This window comes from Leucopleurus acutus (genome assembly GCF_964270905.1).
Source record: "Leucopleurus acutus genome assembly, chromosome: 7".
Lineage (NCBI taxonomy): Eukaryota > Metazoa > Chordata > Mammalia > Artiodactyla > Delphinidae > Leucopleurus > Leucopleurus acutus.
In genome coordinates, this window is record NC_139150.1 from 80604574 (window position 1) to 80627127 (window position 22554).

Here is a 22554-nt window from a genome sequence, read left to right on the forward strand (position 1 = left end):
TTGGCTAATTTATCATATCTTTAAATGGTTTCCATAATTTCTCCAGAAATGTCACAAAACAACTATCAATTTATGTGCCCCCAAAACATCTCTTTGAATTAAAATATTTTCATAAACGAAAGCAGAAAAACGTAATAGTTTAAGTGAAGAAACACAAGGTGCAATTAGTCCCAGTCAGAAATCAGTACTGGAACCTGGATCTCCAGACCCCTGCACAGGCCTCTTAGCACACTGTACACAAAGCTAAATGAATCCAACACAAGCCATCCACCTATAATTCAATATCATCTTCCTTTCTTAAGTACTAACTAGTGCCTTTCTTAAGTACTTATACATAGTCTCCAACCTTTTACTATATTTCCTTCCAGACTTTTGTCTAAGTACATGTGTAGTTTTAAAAGTTTACAAGTGGACTAATTTCAAAGATGGCCGGTACATAGTGGTCTTGGTGCCACCTCCATCCAACTTACCCTGTGTTCATGCTGTCAAATTCATCATAGGAGACAGTACTCTAAAGACTACAAATTCTATAAAAAGCTGAGGCTCATTCTAAGCAGATTTAGGAACACTCTAGTCAAGAAATAGAAAAAGCCTCAAAAGTCATTCATAAAACTTTCACCTTCAAAGCAACTAAGATTGTAACAGGAAACAATTTATGATGAATTTTCCTTAGGAACCTTTCATCATCAATCATCAACCAACTAATCCTGGGTTAAAAGCCTACATGTAAAGAAAGCATGATGCTAGGTATCAAAGTCATATCTCACTGAAAAGACAAGTAAAAATTTAGGGAGTGATCAGGGTAGTATATTACTGAATGATATATAAATTACATAAATCTGATTAATACACTGGAAATTTACAGGATGAAAAAGTTATGGAAAGCTAGAATGCTAAGAGAAACTTTATGGGGAAGATGAATCACAGCAAAAACCTTGAAGGCTGGAAAATATCTGAACAGATATTTAAGAAGGGATATTCGGGACTTCCCTGGTGGTTCAGTGGTTAGACTCTGCGCTCCCAATGCAGGAGGCTCAGGTTCGATTCCTGGTCAGAGAACTAGATCCCTCATGCCTCAGCTAAGAGTCCGAATGCCACAACTAAGACCTGGTGCAGCCAAATAAATAAACGAATGAATAATTTTTTTTTTTTTTTTTTTCAGTACGCGGGCCTCTCACTGTTGTGGCCCCTCCCACCGCAGAGCACAGGCCCCGGACGCACAGGCCCAGCGGCCATGGCTCAAGGGCCCAGCCGCTCTGCGGCATGTGGGATCTTCCCGGACCGGGGCACTAACCCACGTCCCCCGCATCGGCAGGCGGACTCCCAACCACTGCGCCACCAGGGAAGCCCTAAATATTTAAAAAAAAAAAAAAAAAGAAGGGATATTCCAGGGGAGAGAAACAATGATGAGGCATTACAAAAAATTATAAAATATTAAAATTAACCTAAAGTTCAGAACATCCTTTTTTCCCCCCAAAAAATGTGTAAGTTGTGGCAAAATACTTATAAAATTTACTACGGTAATCATTTTTTAAGTGTACAATTCAGTGATACTAATTTAAAACACACATTCTTATACATGATATGTAAAGAGACTGGCCTACCACTTAGAGAGGAGTATTAGGAAAATAATTAAAATGCAAACTTAGACATGTAGAAGAGGATGAGAAGCTGAGTACATTTACTTATTTTATTTCTACTTATTTCTGGCTGCATTGGGTCTTCATTACTGCGCGCAGGCTTTCTCTAGTTGCAGAAAGCCAGGGCTACTCTTCGTTGCAGTGTGCAGGCTTCTCATTGTGGTGGCTTCTCTTGTTGCAGCTCTAGGGAGCATGGGCTCAGTAGCTGTGGCGCACGGGCTCAGTTGCCCTGCGACGTGTGGGATCTTCCTGGACCAGGGCTCGAACCTGTGTCCCCTGCACCGACAGGTGGATTCTTAACCACTGCGCCAACAGGAAAGCCCCGAGTACGTTTAAAAGCAGGCAGAAGACAACGTATGAAATTGTAAGCAGAAGTCCAACATGGTATGGTGTTATGTCAAGCAACAGAGGGGAAGCCCCGTGTCAGCAGCCAAGGTCAAGCTGTTACAGTGACCCACCCTAGATACACGGACTCGAAAAACTACATGACATTAGATACAGAAGAATACAGAGTCAGGTCCTAAAATCTTATTTTGGAATATTAAAATTTTACAGGAAGACCTTGCTCCCCATTGTAGACCTACAGACCTTCACATCAAACATACGAGAAAAATTCAATGACATTAATTTATTTCTAGCTTAAAACAATAAATTTGAGATGTATGCTTTATGTTCAGTTTAACTTGATGTTAGCCCTCTATCAAAAGGACATATAAGGCAGCCTTACAGAAAAAAGGACAGCAGTGATGCAAAAATCTGTGTCACCTTGAAGGCCAATGTGAAAAACACTTCCATTATCAAAAGCTGATAATTACTTTATCAAGCAGTTGTAGAAATATAGTTTACAAACATTCATCTGATGAATTTTTATTAGCTAGCCTTGATAAAAATGGAAGATATTTTAAGCATTTTATCAGATTCTTAACTAAGAAATTAAAAAAAAAAATTCATACCTTTGAGTCCCAAAGAATTTTTGTTTGGCAGATTCTGAGCTACATTTTGAGTATTTGATGCCAGTTCTGTGGATCAATGTAAAATGGAAGGTTTTAACATATCACAACAATTAAGGTATTCATCAGAAGAGAAATTGGTCAGCAAATTAAACGAAGGAGGGAAAGCATCAAACTAAGTATATGCTGTGTGTCCAAGGAAAAAGAAACTTACTGCAATCCATGCTATGACAGACTGCTATGGTCCAACTATGAACCTTAACAGCCAGACAGATCTTGAACATTCAATTTACATCAATTATGCTTGTTCTCATTCCCATGTTCACCAAGTTCCCTTCCCACCTGTCAAAGAAAACATTCCAATCTGTTTAAAAGGTATGTTTTTAGTAAATTTATAAATTAGCATTTTGACTACCCTTCAGTCTTTCTATTTTGGGTAATGTTTGATTCTGACTCTAGGGAATGGATTTGATTATTATCCTGTCAAGTCAGGTTTCTGAGCCTATGATGAGGCTGTAGGCTAGACTCAGAACTCTGGGTTATCAACAAGACAATACCATTCTGTGAGGCTTCTAGAGAAATAGCCAGCACTCCATCAGATGACATCTTTTAACTGTATTTTGCATCGAACACATTCTGCTACTCTAAATGAAAATAAGAGGAATGAGAGGGAAGAGATAAAGACAAAAGGAGAAGGAAGAAGAGATGGAGGAATATGAAAAAAGAAAAATAGCAGTTAATGGACTAATTCAACATTCTGTTTCAAACATCTGATTTAAAAATCAGTGGCGGTTATAAATAAAGCCACTAGAAACATCACATGCAGGCCTTTGTGTGGGTGTTTTCATTCCTCTTCAGTAAAAACATAGGGTTGGGATTGTAAGACTGTATAATATATGTATGCTTTCACACCAGGAACGTAGGAGTTCGAGTTACTCTGTCACCTTCACTAACACTTGGAACTGTCAGGTTTTTTTTAAAGCTATTTTAATGGATGAAAGGTGGTAGCCTACTGTGGTTTTAATTTGTATTTCCCCAATGACCAATGATGATTAGCACATTTTTGTGTGCTTATTGCCATCCATATATCTTCCTTTGTGAAGCATCTGTTCAAATCATTTGCTCATTTTTCATTAACTTTTTATTTTGAAATAATTATACACTCACAAGAAGTTATCCTTCACCCAGTCTCCCCCTATGATTACATCTCACATAATTCCAGTAAAATATTATAGCAAAAAAACTGACACAGATACAGAATGCGTATACCGTTCTATGTCAAGTTTGTATTGTGGTAAAATAATGTTTATGTGGTAAATAAAATTTACCATGCTAACCTTTTTTTTTTTTTTTTTTGTCGTACGCGGGCCTCTCACTGTTGTGGCCTCTGCTGTTGCGGAGCAAAGGCTCTGGACGCACAGGCTCAGTGGCCATGGCTCATGGGCCTAGCCGCTCCACGGCATGTGGGATCTTCCCAGACCAGGGCATGAACCTGTGCCCCCTGCATCGGCAGGCGGACTCTCAACCACTGCGCCACCAGGGAAGCCCGATGCTAAACTTTTTAAGTGTACAGTTCACTGGCATTGAGTAATTCACAATGTGATATAACCAGTATCACCATCCATTTCCACAACTTTTCATTTTTTGTTCATTTTTAATTGCTCATTTTACTAGGTTGTTTGTTTTCTTCTCAACGAGTTGTGATAATTCTTTACCCATTCTGTATACAAGTCCCTTTTCAAATAGAGGTTTTAAATAAATATTTCCTCCTAAACTATGCCTTGCTCCTTCATTCTCTTTATTCTCTTCTGAAGAACCATGTTTTTCTTTTAGACTCATATTTATTATGCCCTACGTAAGAAATTTTTGCTTAATCCAAGGTGGCTAAGATTTGCCCTGTATTTTCTTTAGAAGTTGTGCTTTCAGGTTTCACATGTAGAGCTATTATCCAATTGTGGTTATTTTTTATATACAGTATGATGTATACCATTGAATTGCCTTGGAACCTTTGTCCAAAACCAATTGTGTCTGTGGGTTTATTTCTAGATTTGCTATTATATAATTGATCTGTCTCTGTGCTTTTGCCAACTCCACAGTCTTGACTACTGTACCTTTAGGGTAACTTCTTGAAATCAAGGAGTGTGAATCTTTGAACACTGTTAGTTTTCAAAACTGTTTGGGCTATGTTCAGACCTATACTTTTCCATAAAAATTTTAGAATCAAGTTACTGACACACAAAAAATTTGTTAGGATTTTGAATGAACTTGTACTGAACCTGTGTATCAATTTGGGGAGAAACAACATGTCAATAATATTGAATCTTCCAATGCATAAACACTGAGTATCTTGCCCCCTTTTTGGGTCATCTTTGATATTTATCATCGTGTTGCATAATTTTCAACATATAAATCTTGCACATATTTTGTCAGATTTATACCTAAGTGCTTCATGTTTTTGTACTACTATAAATGGTATATCCTTCTGTTTATTAATGCTTCTTCAAACACTCAATTTTACATTTTACTGTAAGATTTTATAATTTATATTTTCATTTAGAAGTCTTATCTTGCACATCATTAGACTTCTTCATAAGCATCTGATATTTTTTGAGGCCACTAATTTTTTTTCCATTTTCTCTTTGTTGATGGTTTATAGAAATATCACCTGTCAACTATCTGCACTGTTTAAAGCTTCCTAATTAATTTCATTAATTTATCTATAGATTCTTTTATGTCATTGCCAGAAATGACAGGTTTTTTCCTCCCTTTCCAACCCTTCTTTTCTTTTTCAATCTTTGTTTCAGTGTTTATGACCTCTGGTACAGGGGTGAATAGAAATAATGAGAGTAATCCTCCTGTTTCTCTTCAGTTCAACTAAATTTTTTGCCTTTATTTAAAAAAAAAAAAAGGTAAGAGGGTAAGAGTAGTGAGAGTAAGCCCCTTGATCTTGTTACAAAAGAAAAATATTCTACACATCACTATTAATTTTGAGGTCTGCTGTGACTTTTGTAGAAATCGGGAATGAATGTTGGGTTTTGTCAAATGCTTTTCCTTATTAAAATGATATGGAGTTTCTCCTTTATTCTGTTAAAGGGGTGAATAATCATCCTTTTTTTAATTGAGATATAACTCACATAACATAAAATCCACACTTTTAAGGCAAAGAACTGATTGGTTTTCAGTATATTCACAAGGTGTACAACAATCACAACTACCTATTCCAGAATATTTTCATTGCTCCAAAAAAATCTGGCACCCGTTCCTAGCCACTCCCCATTTCTCCTAAACATTCCCAGCCCCCAACAGCCACCAGTCTACTTCTGTTTCTATGTATCTGACTAACCTGGATAATTTTTCTTACACATTCAGCCACTAAAGGACATTTGGCTTTTATGTGAACCTGTATCTTCCATTCTCTTGGGTATATATCTAGGAGTCGTCTGATTTTTTTAAATGTTAAACTTGAATATCAAGTATAAACTTAACATGGCCATGATACATTAGCCTTTTTCTAGTCTACTGAATTGATTTCCAATATTGTGACTTAAAATTTTTACAGCTGTTTTGAAGAATGAGATTAATCTGTAATTGCAAATGTTAGCAAAAAATTTATTGACAAAGTATCTTCTGATGATTTTTAATAGCTATAATATTAATTATAATAGATTATAAAGATAATTAATATCAATATTCCTTTTCTCATTCCTACAACGAATTATATGTTTCTTCTGTTTCCCTTGATAAGTCTCACAATAAACTTATCAATTCTATTGATACTAGTCTTTTCAAATTACCGTTTTTATAACTTTCGTTGGTCCTCTTGATAGTATATTTGATTTCTAGTTCGCTGTGCTTCTGTGATGGTGGCAACTGTCTTTTTTAGCTAATTATTGAGCTATACTTTTATATTTTGGGTTATAATTCACGAAGTGTCAAATTATGTTTTTATAAATATAATCACAACAGTTAATATATATTATCAGGAAAAAATCTTCAAAAGAGCTTTATTAAATAAATAAGCCAATTAACAAGTATTTATCTGTGAATTTCAGTAAAGAAATAATCTTAAAACTGCAGGACACAGAAAAATCTGCAATAGCAACTGTTGCCCTAAACCCATCTATCATCATCTACCTCTTTATCTGGCCAAATTTGTGTTCACCATTATGAATGGTAAATACTTTGTTTCAAGTCTTGCACTAAGAAATTCTATATATCCCTGACACTGAGATTTGAGTGTGGGTTTGTACTACCTTACACAGATTTATTACAGCCTCTTCTTCAGAGTGCAAAAGGGGTAAACCACATACTTTATCGTCAATGAGATTTATAAGTGAGAAACTTTGGAGGTAAGAATCAGCTAAGAGTAGTCTCAGAGGTAGGACAGCTGCCTGTTTTTCATTCTTCTCCACCAGCACACTTTGATGTCATCTTTGTACGTTAAGAGCTCAAACAATTAAAATACATCTCTGGTGAGAATAGACACTTACCAGTTCCCTCATCTGCACCATTCTGAGCAGCTTCCCAACCTACTGGTTTTGTCCCACACCCATCTATAGATGGAGAATCTGAATAGTCCGCAGGGTTAAATGTCCTTGGGTTTGAAATAAAGAATAAAGGCAAATCACAAAATTAACTGTACATCATCTTCCCCGAAACAAGCCCTGTCCCTTCTAAGAACCACTATAAGAAACTTCACCCTCCTTCTCCTATTTGATTATAGCCAACTCTTCTTGCCATCGGAATGCAGATCTTCTGAAAAGCAGAGGTTGCCTAGAACCTTCCATACACTCTTGTATGATGCTCCTACTTCCCTAAGTTGTTGTCCTCTGCATCCTAAAGCAAGTGTGGAGACCTATAATAGTTCTAGGCAGGGTAATGGCTCTAATGAAAAACCCACCCACCCCCTCCCAACTAAGCCTAGACTTAAATAGGCAATAGGTCTTTTCTTCCAAAGTCAGAATCCAATTTTGGATTTGAACCTTTTACAGTAGAAGTATATGATTCTTTTTGTTTAGATGGATGTAAATAAAAAGAAAACATTTTGTTCAGTGCCTCTTTTTAAATTAAAATCCTCAATACCCATGATTCAGATGTCTAACTAGAGCCAAATTAAATAGCACTGCCAAAATTTTCACAACAGAATTAAAAAAATTTTTTTTCAGCATTATTGGGGTGTCACTGACAAAAAGAACCACAAGAGTATTTTTTAAAGTAGACAGCAAAATCCACAAAATCGTTTAAAGCTACTGGGTTGGGCACATACGTTCATATGTTCCGGCCAGTTTGCTCCCTGTGTTTTCATCCTTCCTTTGTCCACAGGGAGCTCAGGCAGAAAACAGAGATGGCAGGAGTCACCACCTGAAGGCAGTGACCCCCAACAGTGCTGCCCTGGAGATATGGAGAAACAAAGGACTTTTCCTTTCTTGACTGTCATCTACTTATGGCCTCTATAAGAAGCTTAAAAACTTTTTATAAAGATCGGGGGGGAGCTAATGTTTTGGATAACAGCAAAAAGTAAGAGAACCAGAAATAATGAATAAATAACTGATTATACCATCTATTTAATAACAATATACTCATCCTTCACAATTCAAGATAAAAATGATTGCTTTTCATAAAAAACAAAACAAAAACATTTCATTTACTTACCATTCAAAGATAATTGCTGGATTTACCAACATAACTCTCTTAAGCAATGGTTTTCAACTGGGGTGGCTGTGCACCTCCCTCCCAGGGAACATTTGGCGATGTCTGGAGACATTTTTGACTGTCACAACTTGAGGAGGGGTGCTACTGGCATCTAGTAGGGAGAGGCCAGGGATGTTGCTAAACATCCTACAATGTAAAGGGAACCCCACCACCTCAACAAACTATTATCCAATCCAAAATGTCGATAAAGCCAAGGCTAGAAAACTGCTCTAAGGCCTACTGCAATACAATTTTATTTGTGTTATTTTGCTTTTTCAGTATTGTCTCTTTAAACTACAGAAGGTAATTACTTCAAAAATAGGATGGCTAAGACTTACCCCATGCCTTGTGTTGAGAATCTTCCTGCCCCTCTCCCTCTGCCACGTCCAAACGCTTTTAAAGAAAATATAGTGTAAAAATAATACTTATGTCCTACACAACTATAATTCTACCAACTTCATCCCTTACACACCTACCCAAACATTACTGTCATTGTTCCTAACAGCACCAACATTCCCAACCAGTGCACCCAATCTGCTGGTCCCTAATGACACAAATATCTACAGTTATTGATCTCAAAGGATAGAAAAGAATTTAATTCTGCTTGTACAACACTTGTCATATTTAGCAGCTTAACACGGGCAGGTTTTATATATATATATATATATATATATATATATATATATAATTTATTTTTGGCTGCATTGGGTCTACATTGCTGGCCGCGGGCTTTCTCTAGTTGCGGCGAGCAGGGGCTACTCTTCATTGCGGTGCGTGGGCTTCTCATCGCAGTGGCTTCTCTTGTTGCAGAGCATGGGCTCTAGGTGTGGGCTTCAGTAGTTGCAGTACGCGGGCTCAGTAGTTGTGGCTCGCAGGCTCTAGAGCACAGGCTCAGTAGTTGTGGCGCATGGGCTTAGCTGCTCTGTGACATGTGGGATCTTCCCGGACCAGGGATCGAACCCACGTCCCCTGCATTGGCAGGCGGATTCTTAACCACTGCACCACTAGGGAAGCCCCTGATGGTGTTATTACATACCATTTTTAATACTAAGATTCTGACCGATGACCAAAAGGGCAGCAAACAAGAGAGCGAGCAAGCAAGAAGAAATAGTTCTATTCAGTGACTCTCCAGTTTTTCTTAATCGAATCCTAAATTGTGGATTAAAGACCTAAACACAAGAGCTAAAACTATATAGCCCTTAGAAGAAAATATAGAACAAAAGCTTCATGACACTGAATTTGGTAATGATTTCTTGGATATGACACCAAAGACTCAGGCAAGAAAAGGAAAAAATTAGACTTTAAACTGGTGTATCAAAAGGCATGAAGAGACTAAAAAGAAAACCCAAAGAATATTTACACATTCTACATTTGATAAGGGAGTAACACTGAGAATACATAACGAAATTCTACAACTCTCTAACAAAACAAACAACCAGATTAAAAAATGGGCAAGGGACTTGAATAGACATCTCTCCAAATATAATATAAAAATGGTCAATGAGCAGATGAAAATATTCTCAACATCACTAATCATTAGGGCAATGTGGCACCCATTACAATGGCTACGAGTGAGAAACAGAGAAAGAGAGAGAGAGAAGAGAAAATAAGTGTTGGCAAAGATGTATAGAAACTGAAGCCTTTGTACACTGTTTCATGGGAATGTACAATAGCGTAGCCACTGTGGAAAACAGTTATGGCAATTCCCCCCAAAATTAAAAACAGAACTGGGCTTCCCTGGTGGCGCGGTGGTTGAGAGTCCGCCTGCCGATGCAGGGGACACAGGTTCGTGCCCCGGTCCGGGAAGATCCCACATGCTGCGGAGCGGCTGGGCCCCTGAGCCATGGCCGCTGAGCCTGCGCGTCCAGAGCCTGTGCTTCGCAACGGGAGAGGCCACAACAGTGAGAGGCCCGCGTACAGCAAAAAAAAAAAAAAAAAAACAGAACTATATGATCCTTATAGCACAGAGAACTCTGCTCAATATTCTGCAATAACCTAAATGGGAAAGAATTTGAAAAGAATAGATACATGTATAGGTATAACTGAAGCACTTTGCTGTACACCTGAAACTAACACAACATTATAAATCAACTGTAGTCCAATATAAAATTTAAAAAAAATTTTTTAAGAAAAAAAAAGAATTATATGATCCTGCAATTCCACTTGTGGGTATACGTATCCAAGAGAATTTGAAAATAGGGTCTTGAAGAGATACTTGTACACCCATGTTCACGTTCATAGCAGCCTCACTCATAATAGCCAAAAGGTAGAATCAACCTAAGTGTCCACTGATGAATGAATGTGGTATATACATACAATGTAATATTATTCAGCCTTAAAAAGGAAGGAAGGGGTTTCCCTGGTGGCACAGTGGTTAAGAATCTGCCTGCCAATGCAGGGGACACGGGTTCGAGCCCTGGTCCGGGAAGATCCCACGTGCTGCAGAGCAACTAAGCCCATGCGCCACAACTACTGAGCCTGCGAGCCACAGCTACTGAGTCTGCATGCCACAACTACTGAAGCCCGTGCGCCTAGAGCCTGTGCTTCGCAATAAGAGAAGCCACCACAATGAGAAGCCCACACACCACAACAAAGAGTAGTCCCCGCTCGCCACAACCAGAGAAAAGCCTGCACGCAGCAACAAAGACCCAATGCAGCCAAAAATAAAATAAATAAATTATAAAAAAAGGAAAAAACGGAAGGAAATTCTGACAAATGCTACAATGTGGATGAACCTTGAGGACATTTTGCTAAGTGAAACAAGCCAGTCACAAAAGGACAAATATTTCATGATTCCACTTATATGAGGTATGTAAGAGTACTCAAATTCAGAAAAAGGTGGTTGCCAAGGGATATGTTAGCCATGCTAGTATAACTAAATGTATATTTAATCATGTACAGTTAACTTATCCAGTAGTTCAAGTTAAACTATTAAAAGATACGGTCTTGGGGCTTCCCTGGTGGCGCAGTGGTTGAGAGTCCACCTGCCGATGCAGGGGACACGGGTTCGTGCCCCAGTCCGGGAAGACCCCACATGCCGTGGAGCGGCTGTGCCCATGAGCCATGGCCGCTGAGCCTGCATGTCTGGAGCCTGTGCTCTGCAACGAGAGAGGCCACAACAGTGAGAGGCCCGTGTATCGCAAAAAAAAAAAACAAACAAAAAAGATACGGTCTTAACAAAAATCTACCCTATCCCCAGAGACAGGGGAATAGAGGGAAATGTCCTAAAAAGTGGAAGAATTCTAATAATGCATATTAGTGGCTACTATCTATTTTAACACTGTCGAAAGGCAAAGGTAAGACTTCAGGTAAGTCTAAAAGAAGGTTGGAAACTTGGGTTTAAAAAAAAAACAAACTTAACTCTAAGAAGAAAGCTTTCAATGACCAAGTTTTGGCAAGACTCCTTACAGTTAAGAGAGGTGGTAGGGTGGGGGGAGGAGAGTCATCATGTAAGAAAACGGATTCACAGGACATAAAACACTTAACTGTAAAAAAAAAAAAAAAAAAAAAAAAGCAAACAAACTTTAGTATGTCCATACAATGGAATATTATTTGGCTATAAAAAGAAATGAAGTACTTATACATGCTACAACATTGTGCTAATATGTGATAGAACAAATGAATCTTTAAAACATTAAGCTAGGTCAAAGAAGCCAGTCACAAAAGAGCACATATTGATAGATTCCATTTACATACCATATGTCCAGAACAGGAGAATCTATAAACACAGGAAGTAGATTACCAGTTGTTTACTGCTGGGATGGCGGGGGGAGGGGGAGGTGATGAAGGAATTGGAAATTGATACTTAAAGGGTATGGGATATTCTTTTTGAGGTGATGAAAATGTTCTGAAATTGATTATGGTGATGGCTGCATAATTCTAAAAATATACTAAAAACCACTGAATTATGCAATGTAAATGGGTGAATTGTACAGTATGTAAATTACATCTCAAGAAATTTTAGAGGGCGATAATAAACACTGTTACCAGTGAAGAAAACAGAGAAACAACACAACTGCTCTTGATTAAGTGCATTCATGTGCACCCATTCAGTGGCAAACTGTGTGACAAAAGGAATATTTAACAGTGGTTAAGTATTAAGAAAATAGGGGCAATTTTTTAAAAAGGATTCTGCTAAAAAATCATTAAACAATTATCTAATACTTGAGCCAGAAAGCAAGATGTACATGAAAGAGAAGAAAGGAATTTATAAAAGAAAAACATATCCTCAGGCCAAAAATTCAAGAAATCCTGGAAGTCCCCTGGAAGAAGTCAGTATCAACTAAATAGCTCCATGTCTCCAGAGAGCAGTAGCCGCACCCAAGTATGAAACACAAACAAGCCAACTATCTTAAGTAGATTTTAAAAAATCAAATCCATCTTCATGTACATTTTAGCAAGCTAACAAAATTGTTCTTTCCTATTCACCTGGCTAGTTACACTACCAGTAACATTGTTATCTGTGTATATACATTTTCCTATACTGTTATCTGGTACAAATAGCTGTTTTCACCTAACAGCTCGGAAGAGAGACCTGGGTTCTTATAATTGAGAAAAACAACATTAAAGTAAATTATCATAAAGAATAAACCAATGTTATGATAAATGCTAAACCTTTACTCATAGAGGTCTATCTAGTGACTCTGCACTACATCTATGTTGAATAATTGCTCAAGTTTTTAATTGTTTAATATTTATGTCTAACACTGAGAGCCAGAGTAGAAAAGTTGCCCATTTCCCTTGAAAAAAGCCAAAACACAGAGAACAGCTAACCACCTCTAGTGGAGAAGGCAAATCTAAAGAACAGATATCCCCCCTGGGGCTGAACATGTGCAACCTAAAGAAAAATAAGAAGATAGAAAGCAATCCCTTTCCTTCACCCCCAGGAGACTGTAAGCAGGGCTTTGAGAACAGCAAATGCACCAGAAACTGTGGGCTCTTGAATTTATCACTGTACACTCTGGGTCATGATCTTTAAGATACTAAGTAGTTCTAAAGTTTTTTGTACAGACAAAAGTTCCCAGATTTTCAGGGCTAGTTCAATGATCAAGATGGTTGCTGTGTTGACCACAAGCTGCCCACCTGCCCAGAGACCTGTTCAGCCCACAAAGAGAACAGGGCACTCTGGGTCTTGTGGCTCAGAGACTTAGGACTCAGGCAAGTTGTGCCTCTTTGTCCCTGGGTCAGGGTTTATCTACAGAGATAGGAATACATCTTCCCCAATCGCAAAGTAGCGTAAATGAGTCAGTCAAATGACAACAGCAAATGCCGCAGGGACTCAGTGAGAAAGAGATCTTATTTCGAGTCTTATCCTCATATCTCATATATTAGCTTTTCCTTAGCAAATAAGTCTGATTATAAATGTGTCACAATAATTATTTCAGGAAAGAATTAATGGATTCTAATACCAGTGAATAAAAGTCTGATAGGAAAACGGTTATTTACACAGTCTCAGAGCACTCCCCCCCCAAAATATGTATTAATTACAAAGAATGAGGGAGTAACTTTACAAAGGAGAAACTTAGCAGAAACCACTTTCCTTAAGTAATCAAAGGTAACATCACTAGCAATGGGATAAATCTGCATCATGTACCCTCTAACACGAGGTACAGCTATATCATTCTGTGGCATTCCGGCCAAAAACTGGTAACATGAATCTAATCATGAGGAAACTTCTCAGTTTGCTAATCAAGGACATTCTACAAAAGAGATACTTCCAAAGTGTCAAGGGCATGAAAGACAAAGAAAGACTATTCCAGATTGATAAACTGTTCTAGATTGAAAGACACTACACAGACATGGGAACTAAATACTGTGTGTGATCCCAGACTGGATCCTGGACCAGAATATTTGCTTTTTGTTATAAAAAACATTAGCAGGATAACTGGAAATTTTTGAATAAGGCCTATACATTGTATCGATGGCAATTTCGTGATTTTATCATTTTAAGGTAGCTCTTTAAGACAATATATTTTTTCATAAGAGTTACACACTAAAATATTAAGGGGTAAAATGGCATTATGTTTGAAATGAACACACAAGGGTTTCAGAAAAAAACTAATATGTACATACAGAGAGGAAATATAGCAAATGTAGCAAAATATTAAAGCTTGGGGACTCTGGGTAAACACTATGCAAAATTCTGCTGTGCTTTTTTATTTCAAAGTAAAATGTTAAAACCGCACCCTAAACACATATGTATATTTTATATTCCAGTGAATACATTTTATTCTGTGAAAAATCTAAGTTGTTCTTCATGTTTGCACTAGCTAAGCTGATCCTTCTACACAGAATGTTCCTACCCAGATTTTCACATGGCTTTCTTCCTCCTCACTTTAAATCCCATCTCCTCAGAGACCTCCCTAGGTCCATCTAAAGGAAACCCTATTGGCAGTTGATCACGTCACCAATCATTTTCTTAAGTAAGTCGAACAGTGCTTTTACTTGATTGTCTCTCCTCCTTCCCCACTAAGGATGTGAGGAACCATGTCTTATGCACAGCAGTATCTTCAACAATATAATAGGTACCTAAGTATCAGTTGTTGCATTAAAGACTGATATGTAACCCCAATGTCATAAACATGGATTTTTTTTCATGGACTCATATTTAGAGGCATAATAATAATATTACTATTCAATTACAGGAAATAACCTAGTTGTTCAGCAACTTATTTTAGAGCACTGCATTTTGTAAAATACTTTTTGTACCAGGACCCAAGAAGACATTATAGAAAATTCAAGAATTAAAACTAGAGTGTCAGCACCCAGTAGGTGCTCAACAATTAACCTTTCAGTTATATTATATAGGCCATATTCATAAATTAGTTTCCCTGGTGGCGCAGTGGTTAAGAATCCACCTGCCAATGCAGAGGACACGGGTTTGAGCCCTGGTCCAGGAAGATCCCACATGCCATGGAGCAACTAAGCCCATGTGCCCCAACTACTGAGCCTGTGCTCTAGAGCCTGTGAGCCACAACTACTGCACCTGTGTGCCACAACTATTGAAGCCTGCGCGCCTAGAGCCCATGCTCCGCAACAAGAGAAGCCACCACAATGAGAAGCCCGTGCACCACAACGAAGAGTAGCCCCCATTTGCCGCAACTAGAGAAAGCCCACGTGCAGCAATGAAGACCCAACGCAGCCAAAAATAAAAATCAAAAAAAAAAAAGTTAGCTGAGTGGCTTGATTATATTGTAACTTCTTACACAAAAGCCAAGTAGTTTCATCCTGGAACACAGAATTATATTATTTTTTTACTAACTAACATGGCACATGATGAAGAACTTTATCAAGAATACTCCCAATCTGAGTTTGAGATTGGCATGTACACACTACTATATTTAAAATAGATAACCAACAAGGATCTACTGTATAGCACAGGGAACTTTGCTCAATATGCAGTAATAACCTAAATGGGAAAACAATTTGAAAAAGGATAGATACATGGGCTTCCCTAGTGGCACAGTGGTTGGGAGTCTGCCTGCCGATGCAGGGGACGTGGGTTTGGTGCCCCGGTCCGGGAGGATCCCACATGCCGCGGAAAGGCTGGGCCCGTGGGCCATGGCCGCTGAGCCTGCGCCTCTGGAGCCTGTGCTCCGCAGCGGGAGAGGCTGCGGTAGTGAGAGGCCCGCGTACCGCAAAAAAGAAAAAAAAAAAAAAAAAAGAATACATACATGTATATGTATAATTGAATCACCTTGCTGTATACCTGAAACTAATACAACATTGTTAACAGACCATGCTCCAATAAAAAAAAAAAAGAATACTCCCAATCTCACAGATTATTAACATGGTCTTCAATCTAAACTCAGGATTAGATACTTTATAAATATCAATTAAATTCCACATTTTGTACACAAAACACAGTATTATTTCATGGCCAAGTATCTATGAATAGTCAACATTTATAAATTTCCAAAGGTTTTCACACCAACTACTAGGCTTACTTTCCAAAAAGCAAAGCCCAGAACACTAACGATAGCCTAGCACAGCTGTTATTCTCCTCTTCTGAAGAGGCTGTTTTCTCACAAAAACACACAACTCACAAGCTACCTTTCCACAAACTTTAAATGAATCATAGAAAAATGATCTGTTACAAGTGTCACACTGATTCTTGCTCCTCCCAATACAGAGAAAACATTCAGGGAAAGGTACAGAAAAACTAGGTGTACAAATGGAACTTAATTTTATTTCATTTGCTACAGTTTATACTTTCCATGAAATGGGAGTAAAATATACTCCCATTTTATATATATGATTTTTTATTTAATACAGAGATTACCAAATTCTTAACATAAATTACAAAAAAAATGTACATTAGCATATTAAATCCATGCTGTTTCATAATACTCTTTATGCTAACAATGTGTAGATAAGGCAAAAATTAAAGAGGAAAGGGGTGATTTATTAAAATTTTAGCAGCTTAACATTTTAGCTAATTTTATCATGAACATAGATTACTGTTCTGAGGGAGAGCCAACATGAAGTCAGCAACAGCTGCCCACAAGTATGGTCAAAATTAAAGAATAAAGGCAATGGAGACCTCAAAGAATCATTTTTAAAGTACACACTTTAAACCATGTACTTGTTTTTTAAGGATGCATTTTAAAATCTGCATACTACCCAACAGATCACAAATAACTGGAAAGGGATAGTACAATCAACAGTTTTAAGGTTAATTCAACACACCATGAGAGAGTAGATTAAGACATTAAATAACTTACAACCAAACTTCTGGAAAGGGACATATTAAACACATAAAACAAAGGACACATCTTTTAATTATGAAAGGGACAAATTATTTGTCTTGCACCACTATTCACTTATTATCAAACTGTACTTCACTAATATTCACCAAGCAAAATAACTGTTTTTGTGCATACTGGGTACTGAATGTTTTCTCTCTTCTTGCCCTGTGTTGAACTTGGGATAATGATTCTAAGAAATCCCTAGACACAGACCACTACTCTTGAACAGCTTGTTTAAACATGTTTAAATATCAGCTAATAATATAAAAATTACACCTCACTAGAGTTTACATATATGTGGAAGAGGGTGGACTGATTTTTTTTTTAACATCTAACTGGGTTTATAAACAGTCAATCTGGGAATTCCCCAGCAGTCCACTGGTTAGGACTTGGCGCTTTGACTGCCAGGGCTTGGGGTTCAATCCCTAGTCCAGGAACTAAGATCCCACAAGCCACGCAACACAGCCAAAAAAAAAAAAAAAAAGTCAACCTGAGTCCCTTACCCACTACTTTACAACCTTCCTTAAAAGTAAACATAAGGGGGCTTCCCTGGTGGCGCAGTGGTTAAGAATCCGCCTGCCAATGCAGGGGACGTGGGTTCACGCTCTGGTCCAGGAAGATCCCACATGCCGCAGAGCAACTAAGCCCACACGCCACAACTACTAAGCCTGCGCTCTAGAGCCTGCAAGCCACAACTACTAAGCCTGCATGCCACAACTGCTGAAGCCCGCACGCCTAGAGCCCATGCTCTGCAACAAGAGAAGCCACCGCAATGAGAAGCCGCACACCGCAACGAAGAGTAGCCCCCGCTGGCCACAACTAGAGAAATGCTGTGCAAGCAGGAACAAAAACCCAATGCAGTCAAAAATAAATTAAAATAAAAAAAGTAAACATAAGGGGACTTCCACTGAAGGTCCAGTGGCTAAGACTTCACCTTCCAATGCAGGGAGTGAGGGTTCAATCCCGGGTCAGGGAACTAAGACCCCACATGCCTCACGGCCAAAAAACCAAAACATAAAACAGAAACAACAGTGTAACAAATTCAATAAAGACTTTAAAACTGGTTCACATCAAAAAATTCTTTAAAAAAAAAAAAAAAAGTAGGGCTTCCATGGTGGCGCAGTGGTTGAGAGTCTACCTGCCGATGCAGAGGACACGGGTTTGTGCCCCGGTCTGGGAAGATCCCACACGCTGTGGAGCGGTGAGGCCTGTAAGCCATGGCCGCTGAGCCTGTGCTCTGCAACGGGAGAGGCCACAACAGGGAGAGGCCTGTGTATCGCCAAAAAAAAAAAAAAAAAAAAAAAAGGAAACATAAGGAGGTGGAGGGGGTGTGATTAACATATATACACTACTATATATATAGTGGATTTAAAAAAAAAAAAGGACCAAGACTGATTCAAGATGGTGGAGTGGAAGGACATGTGCTCACTCCCTCTTGCGAGAGCACGGGAATCCCAACTAACTGCTAAACAATCATCAACAGGAAAACACTGCAACTCACCAAAAAAGATACCCCATATCCAAAGACAAAGGAGAAGCCGCAATGAGACAGTAGGAGGGGTGCAATCACAATAAAATCAAATCCCATAATCACTAACTGGAGAACACTTATACCATAGAAGTCCACCCACTGGACTAAAGGTTCTGAGCCCCACGTCAGGCTTCCCAACCTGGGGGTCGGGCAATGGGAGGAGGAATTCCTAGAGAATCAGACTTTGAAGGCTACTGGGATTTGATTGCAGGACTTTGACAGAACTGGGGTAAAAAGAGACTCCACTCTTGGAGCGCACACACGAAGTAGTGTGCACATCAGGACCCAGGGGAAGGAGCAGTGACCCCATAGGAGACTGAAGCAGACCTACCTGCTACTGTTGGAGGGTCTCTTGCAGAGGCAGGGGGTGGCTGTGGCTCACTGTGAGGACAAGGACACTGGCAGCAGAAGTTCTCGGAAATACTCCTTGGCATGAGCCCTCCCAGAGTCTCCAGTGCTGGGTCACCTCAGGCCAAACAACCAACAGGGAGGGAACTCAGCCCCACACATCAGCAGACAAGTGGATTAAAATTTTACTGAGCTCTGTCCACCAGAGCAACACCCAGGTCTACTCAACACCAGTCCCTCCCATGAGGAAGCTTGCACAAGCCTCTTAGATAGCCTCATCCACCAGAGGCAAGAAGAACTACAATACTGCAACCTGTGGAACAAAAACCACATTCACAGAAAGACAGACAAAATGAAAAGGCACAGGACTTTGTTACCAGATGAAGGAACAACATAAAACCCCAGAAAAACAACTAAATGAAGTGGAGATAGGCAACCTTCCAGAAAAAGATTTCAGAACAATGATAGTTAAGATGATCCAGGACCTTGGAAAAAGAATGGAGGGAAAGATCGAGAAGATGCAAGAAATGTTTAACAAAGACCTAGAAGAATTAAAGAACAAACAAACAGAGATGAACAATAAAATGACTGAAATGAAAAATACACTAGAAGGAAACAACAGAATAACTGAGGCAGAAGAACAGATACATGACCTCGGAGATAGAATGGTGGAATTCACTGCCGCGGAACAGAATAAAGAAAAAAGAATGAAAAAAATGAAGACAGCCTAAAAGACCTCTGGGACAACATTAAACGCACTAACATTTGCATTATAGGGGTCCCAGCAGGAGAAGAGAGAGAGACAGGACCCAAGAAAATATCTGAAGAGATTAGAGTAGAAAACTTCCTTAACATGGTAAAAAAAATAGCCAGCCAAGTCCAGGAAGCGCAGAGAGTCCCAAGCAGGATAAACCCAAGGAGAAACATGCTGAGACACACAGTAATTAAATTGACAAAAATTAAAGACAAAGAAAAATTATTAAAAGCAACAAGGGAAAAAATGACAAATAACATACAAGGGAACTCCCATTAAGGTTAACAGCTGATTTCTCAGCAGAAACTCTACAAGGCAGAAGGGAGGGTCACGATATACTTAAAGTGATGAAAGGGAAGAACCTACAACCAAGATTACTCTACCCGGCAAGCACCTCATTCAGATACGACGGAGAAATCAAAAGCTTTACAGACGAGCAAAAGCTAAGAGAATTCAGCACCTCCAAACCAACTCTACAACAAATGCTAAAAGAACTTCTCTAAGTGGAAAACACAAGAGAAGAAAAAGACCTACAGAAAACAAACCCAAAACAATTAAGAAAATGGTAATAGGAACATACATGTCGATAATTACCATAAATGTGAATGGATTAAATGCTCCAACCAAAAGACACAGGCTCACTGAATGGATACAAAAAGAAGGCCCATATAAATGCTCTCTACAAGAGACTCACTTCAGGCCAAGGGACACATACAGACTGAAAGTTAGGGGATGGAAAACGATATTCCATGCAAATGGAAAAAGAAAGCTAGAGTAGCAATACTAATTATCAGATAAAATAGACTTTAAAATAAAGAATGTTACAAGTGACAAGGAAAGACACTACATAATGATCAAAGGATCAATCCAAGAAGAAGATATAACAATTATAAATATATATGAACCCAACATAGGAGCACCTCAATACATAAGGCAAATGCCAACAGCCATAAAAGATGAAATCAACAGTAACACAATAATACTGGGGGACTTTAACACCCCACTTACACAAATGGGCAGATCATCCAGACAGAAAATTAATAAGGAAACACAAGCTTTAAATGACACAATAAACCAGATAGATTTAATTGATATTTATAGGACATTCCATCTGAAAACAGCAGATTAACTTTCTTCTCAAGTGACCACAGCACATTTTCCAGGATAGATCACATGTTGGGTCACAAATCAAGCCCCGGTAAATTTAAGAAAATTGAAATCATAACAAGCATCTTTTCTGACCACAACGCTATGAGATTAGAAATAAATTACAGAGAAAAACAAGTAAAAACCACAAACACATGGAGGCTAAACAATATGTTACTAAATAACCAAGATATCACTTAAGAAATCAAAGAGGAAATAAAAAATTACCCAGAGACAAATGACAATGAAAACATGACAATCCAAAACCTATGGGATGCAGCACAAGCAGTTCTAAGAGGGAAATTCATAGCAATACAATCCTACCTCAATAAACAAGAAAAATCTCAAACAAACAATATAACCTTACAACTGAAGGAACTAGAGAAAGAAGAACAAACAAAACCCAAAGTTAGTAGAAGGAAAGAAACCATAAAGATCAGAGCAGAAATAAATGAAATAGAAACAAACAAAACAACAGCAAAGATCAATAAAACTAAAAGCTGGTTCTTTGAGAAGATAAACAAAATTGATAAACCTTTAGCCAGACTCATCAAGAAAAAGAGGGAGAGGACTCAAATCAATAAAATTAGAAAAGAAAAAGGAGAAGTTACAACAGACACCGCAGAAATACAAAGCATCCTAAGAGACTACTACAAGCAACTCTATGCCAATAAAATGGACAACCTGGAAGAAATGGACAAATTCTTAGAAAATATGAACAGACCAATCACAAGCAATGAAATTGAAATTGTGAATAAAAATCTTCCAACAAAGAAAAGTCCAGGACCAGATGGCTTCACAGGTGAATTCTATCAAACATTTAGAGAAGAGCTAACACCCATCCTCTCAAACTCTTCCAAAAACTGTAGGGGGAGGAACATTCCCAAACTCATTCTACGAGGCCAACATCACCCTGATACCAAAACCAAAGATACTACAAAAAAAGAAAATTTCAGACCAATATCACTGATGAATACGGATACAAAAATCCTCAACAAAATACTAGCAAACAGAATCCAACAACACATTAAAAAGATCATACACCATGATCAAGTGGGATTTTATCCCAGGGATGCAAAGATTCTTCAATATATGCAAATCAATCAATGTGATACACCATATTAACAAACCAAAGAAGAAAAACCATATGATCATCTCAATGGACGCAGAAAAAGCTTTTGACAAAATCCAACACCCATATTTATGATAAAAACTCTCAAGCAAGTGGGCATAGAGAGTACCCACCTCAACATAATAAAGGCCATATAAGACAAACCCACAGCAAACATCATTCTCAATCGTAAAAAACTGAAAGCATTTCCTCTAAGATCAGGAACAAGACAAGGATGTCCACTCTCCACTATTATTCAAAATAGTTTTGCAAGTCCTAGCCACGGCAATCAGAGAAGAAAAAGAAATAAAAGAATACAAATTAGAAAAGAAAAAGTAAAACTGTCACTGTTTGCAGATGACATACTATACATAGATAATCCTAAAGATGCCACCAGAAAACTACTAGAGTAATCGAGTAATCAATGAATTTGGTAAAGCTGCAGGATACAAGATTAATACACAGAAATGTCTTGCGTTCCTATACACTAATGACAAAAAATCTGAAAGAGAAATTAAGGAGACAATCCCATTTACCACTGCAACAAAAAGAATAAAATACCTGGGAATAAACCTACCTAAGGAGACAAAAGACCTGTATGCAGAAAACTATAAGACAAAGATGAAAGAAATTAAA

General features: G+C 38.3%; 1 protein-coding gene across 2 annotated transcripts in view; it reads right to left on the reverse strand.

Annotated features, from left to right (window-relative positions):
• Positions 1-22554, reverse strand: part of UBAP2 (ubiquitin associated protein 2) — a gene marked incomplete at its 3' end in the record, with an annotated part of 125751 nt that overhangs the window by 35966 nt on the left and 67231 nt on the right. For both annotated transcript variants that reach the window (XM_082842553.1, XM_082842554.1), the window contains exons 7-9: positions 8620-8674; positions 7081-7184; positions 2594-2659 (exon numbers count right to left, since the gene is read on the reverse strand). In XM_082842553.1, coding sequence (XP_082698679.1) covers positions 2594-2659; positions 7081-7184; positions 8620-8674 — 225 coding nt within the window. The remainder of the gene's footprint in view (positions 1-2593; positions 2660-7080; positions 7185-8619; positions 8675-22554) is intronic.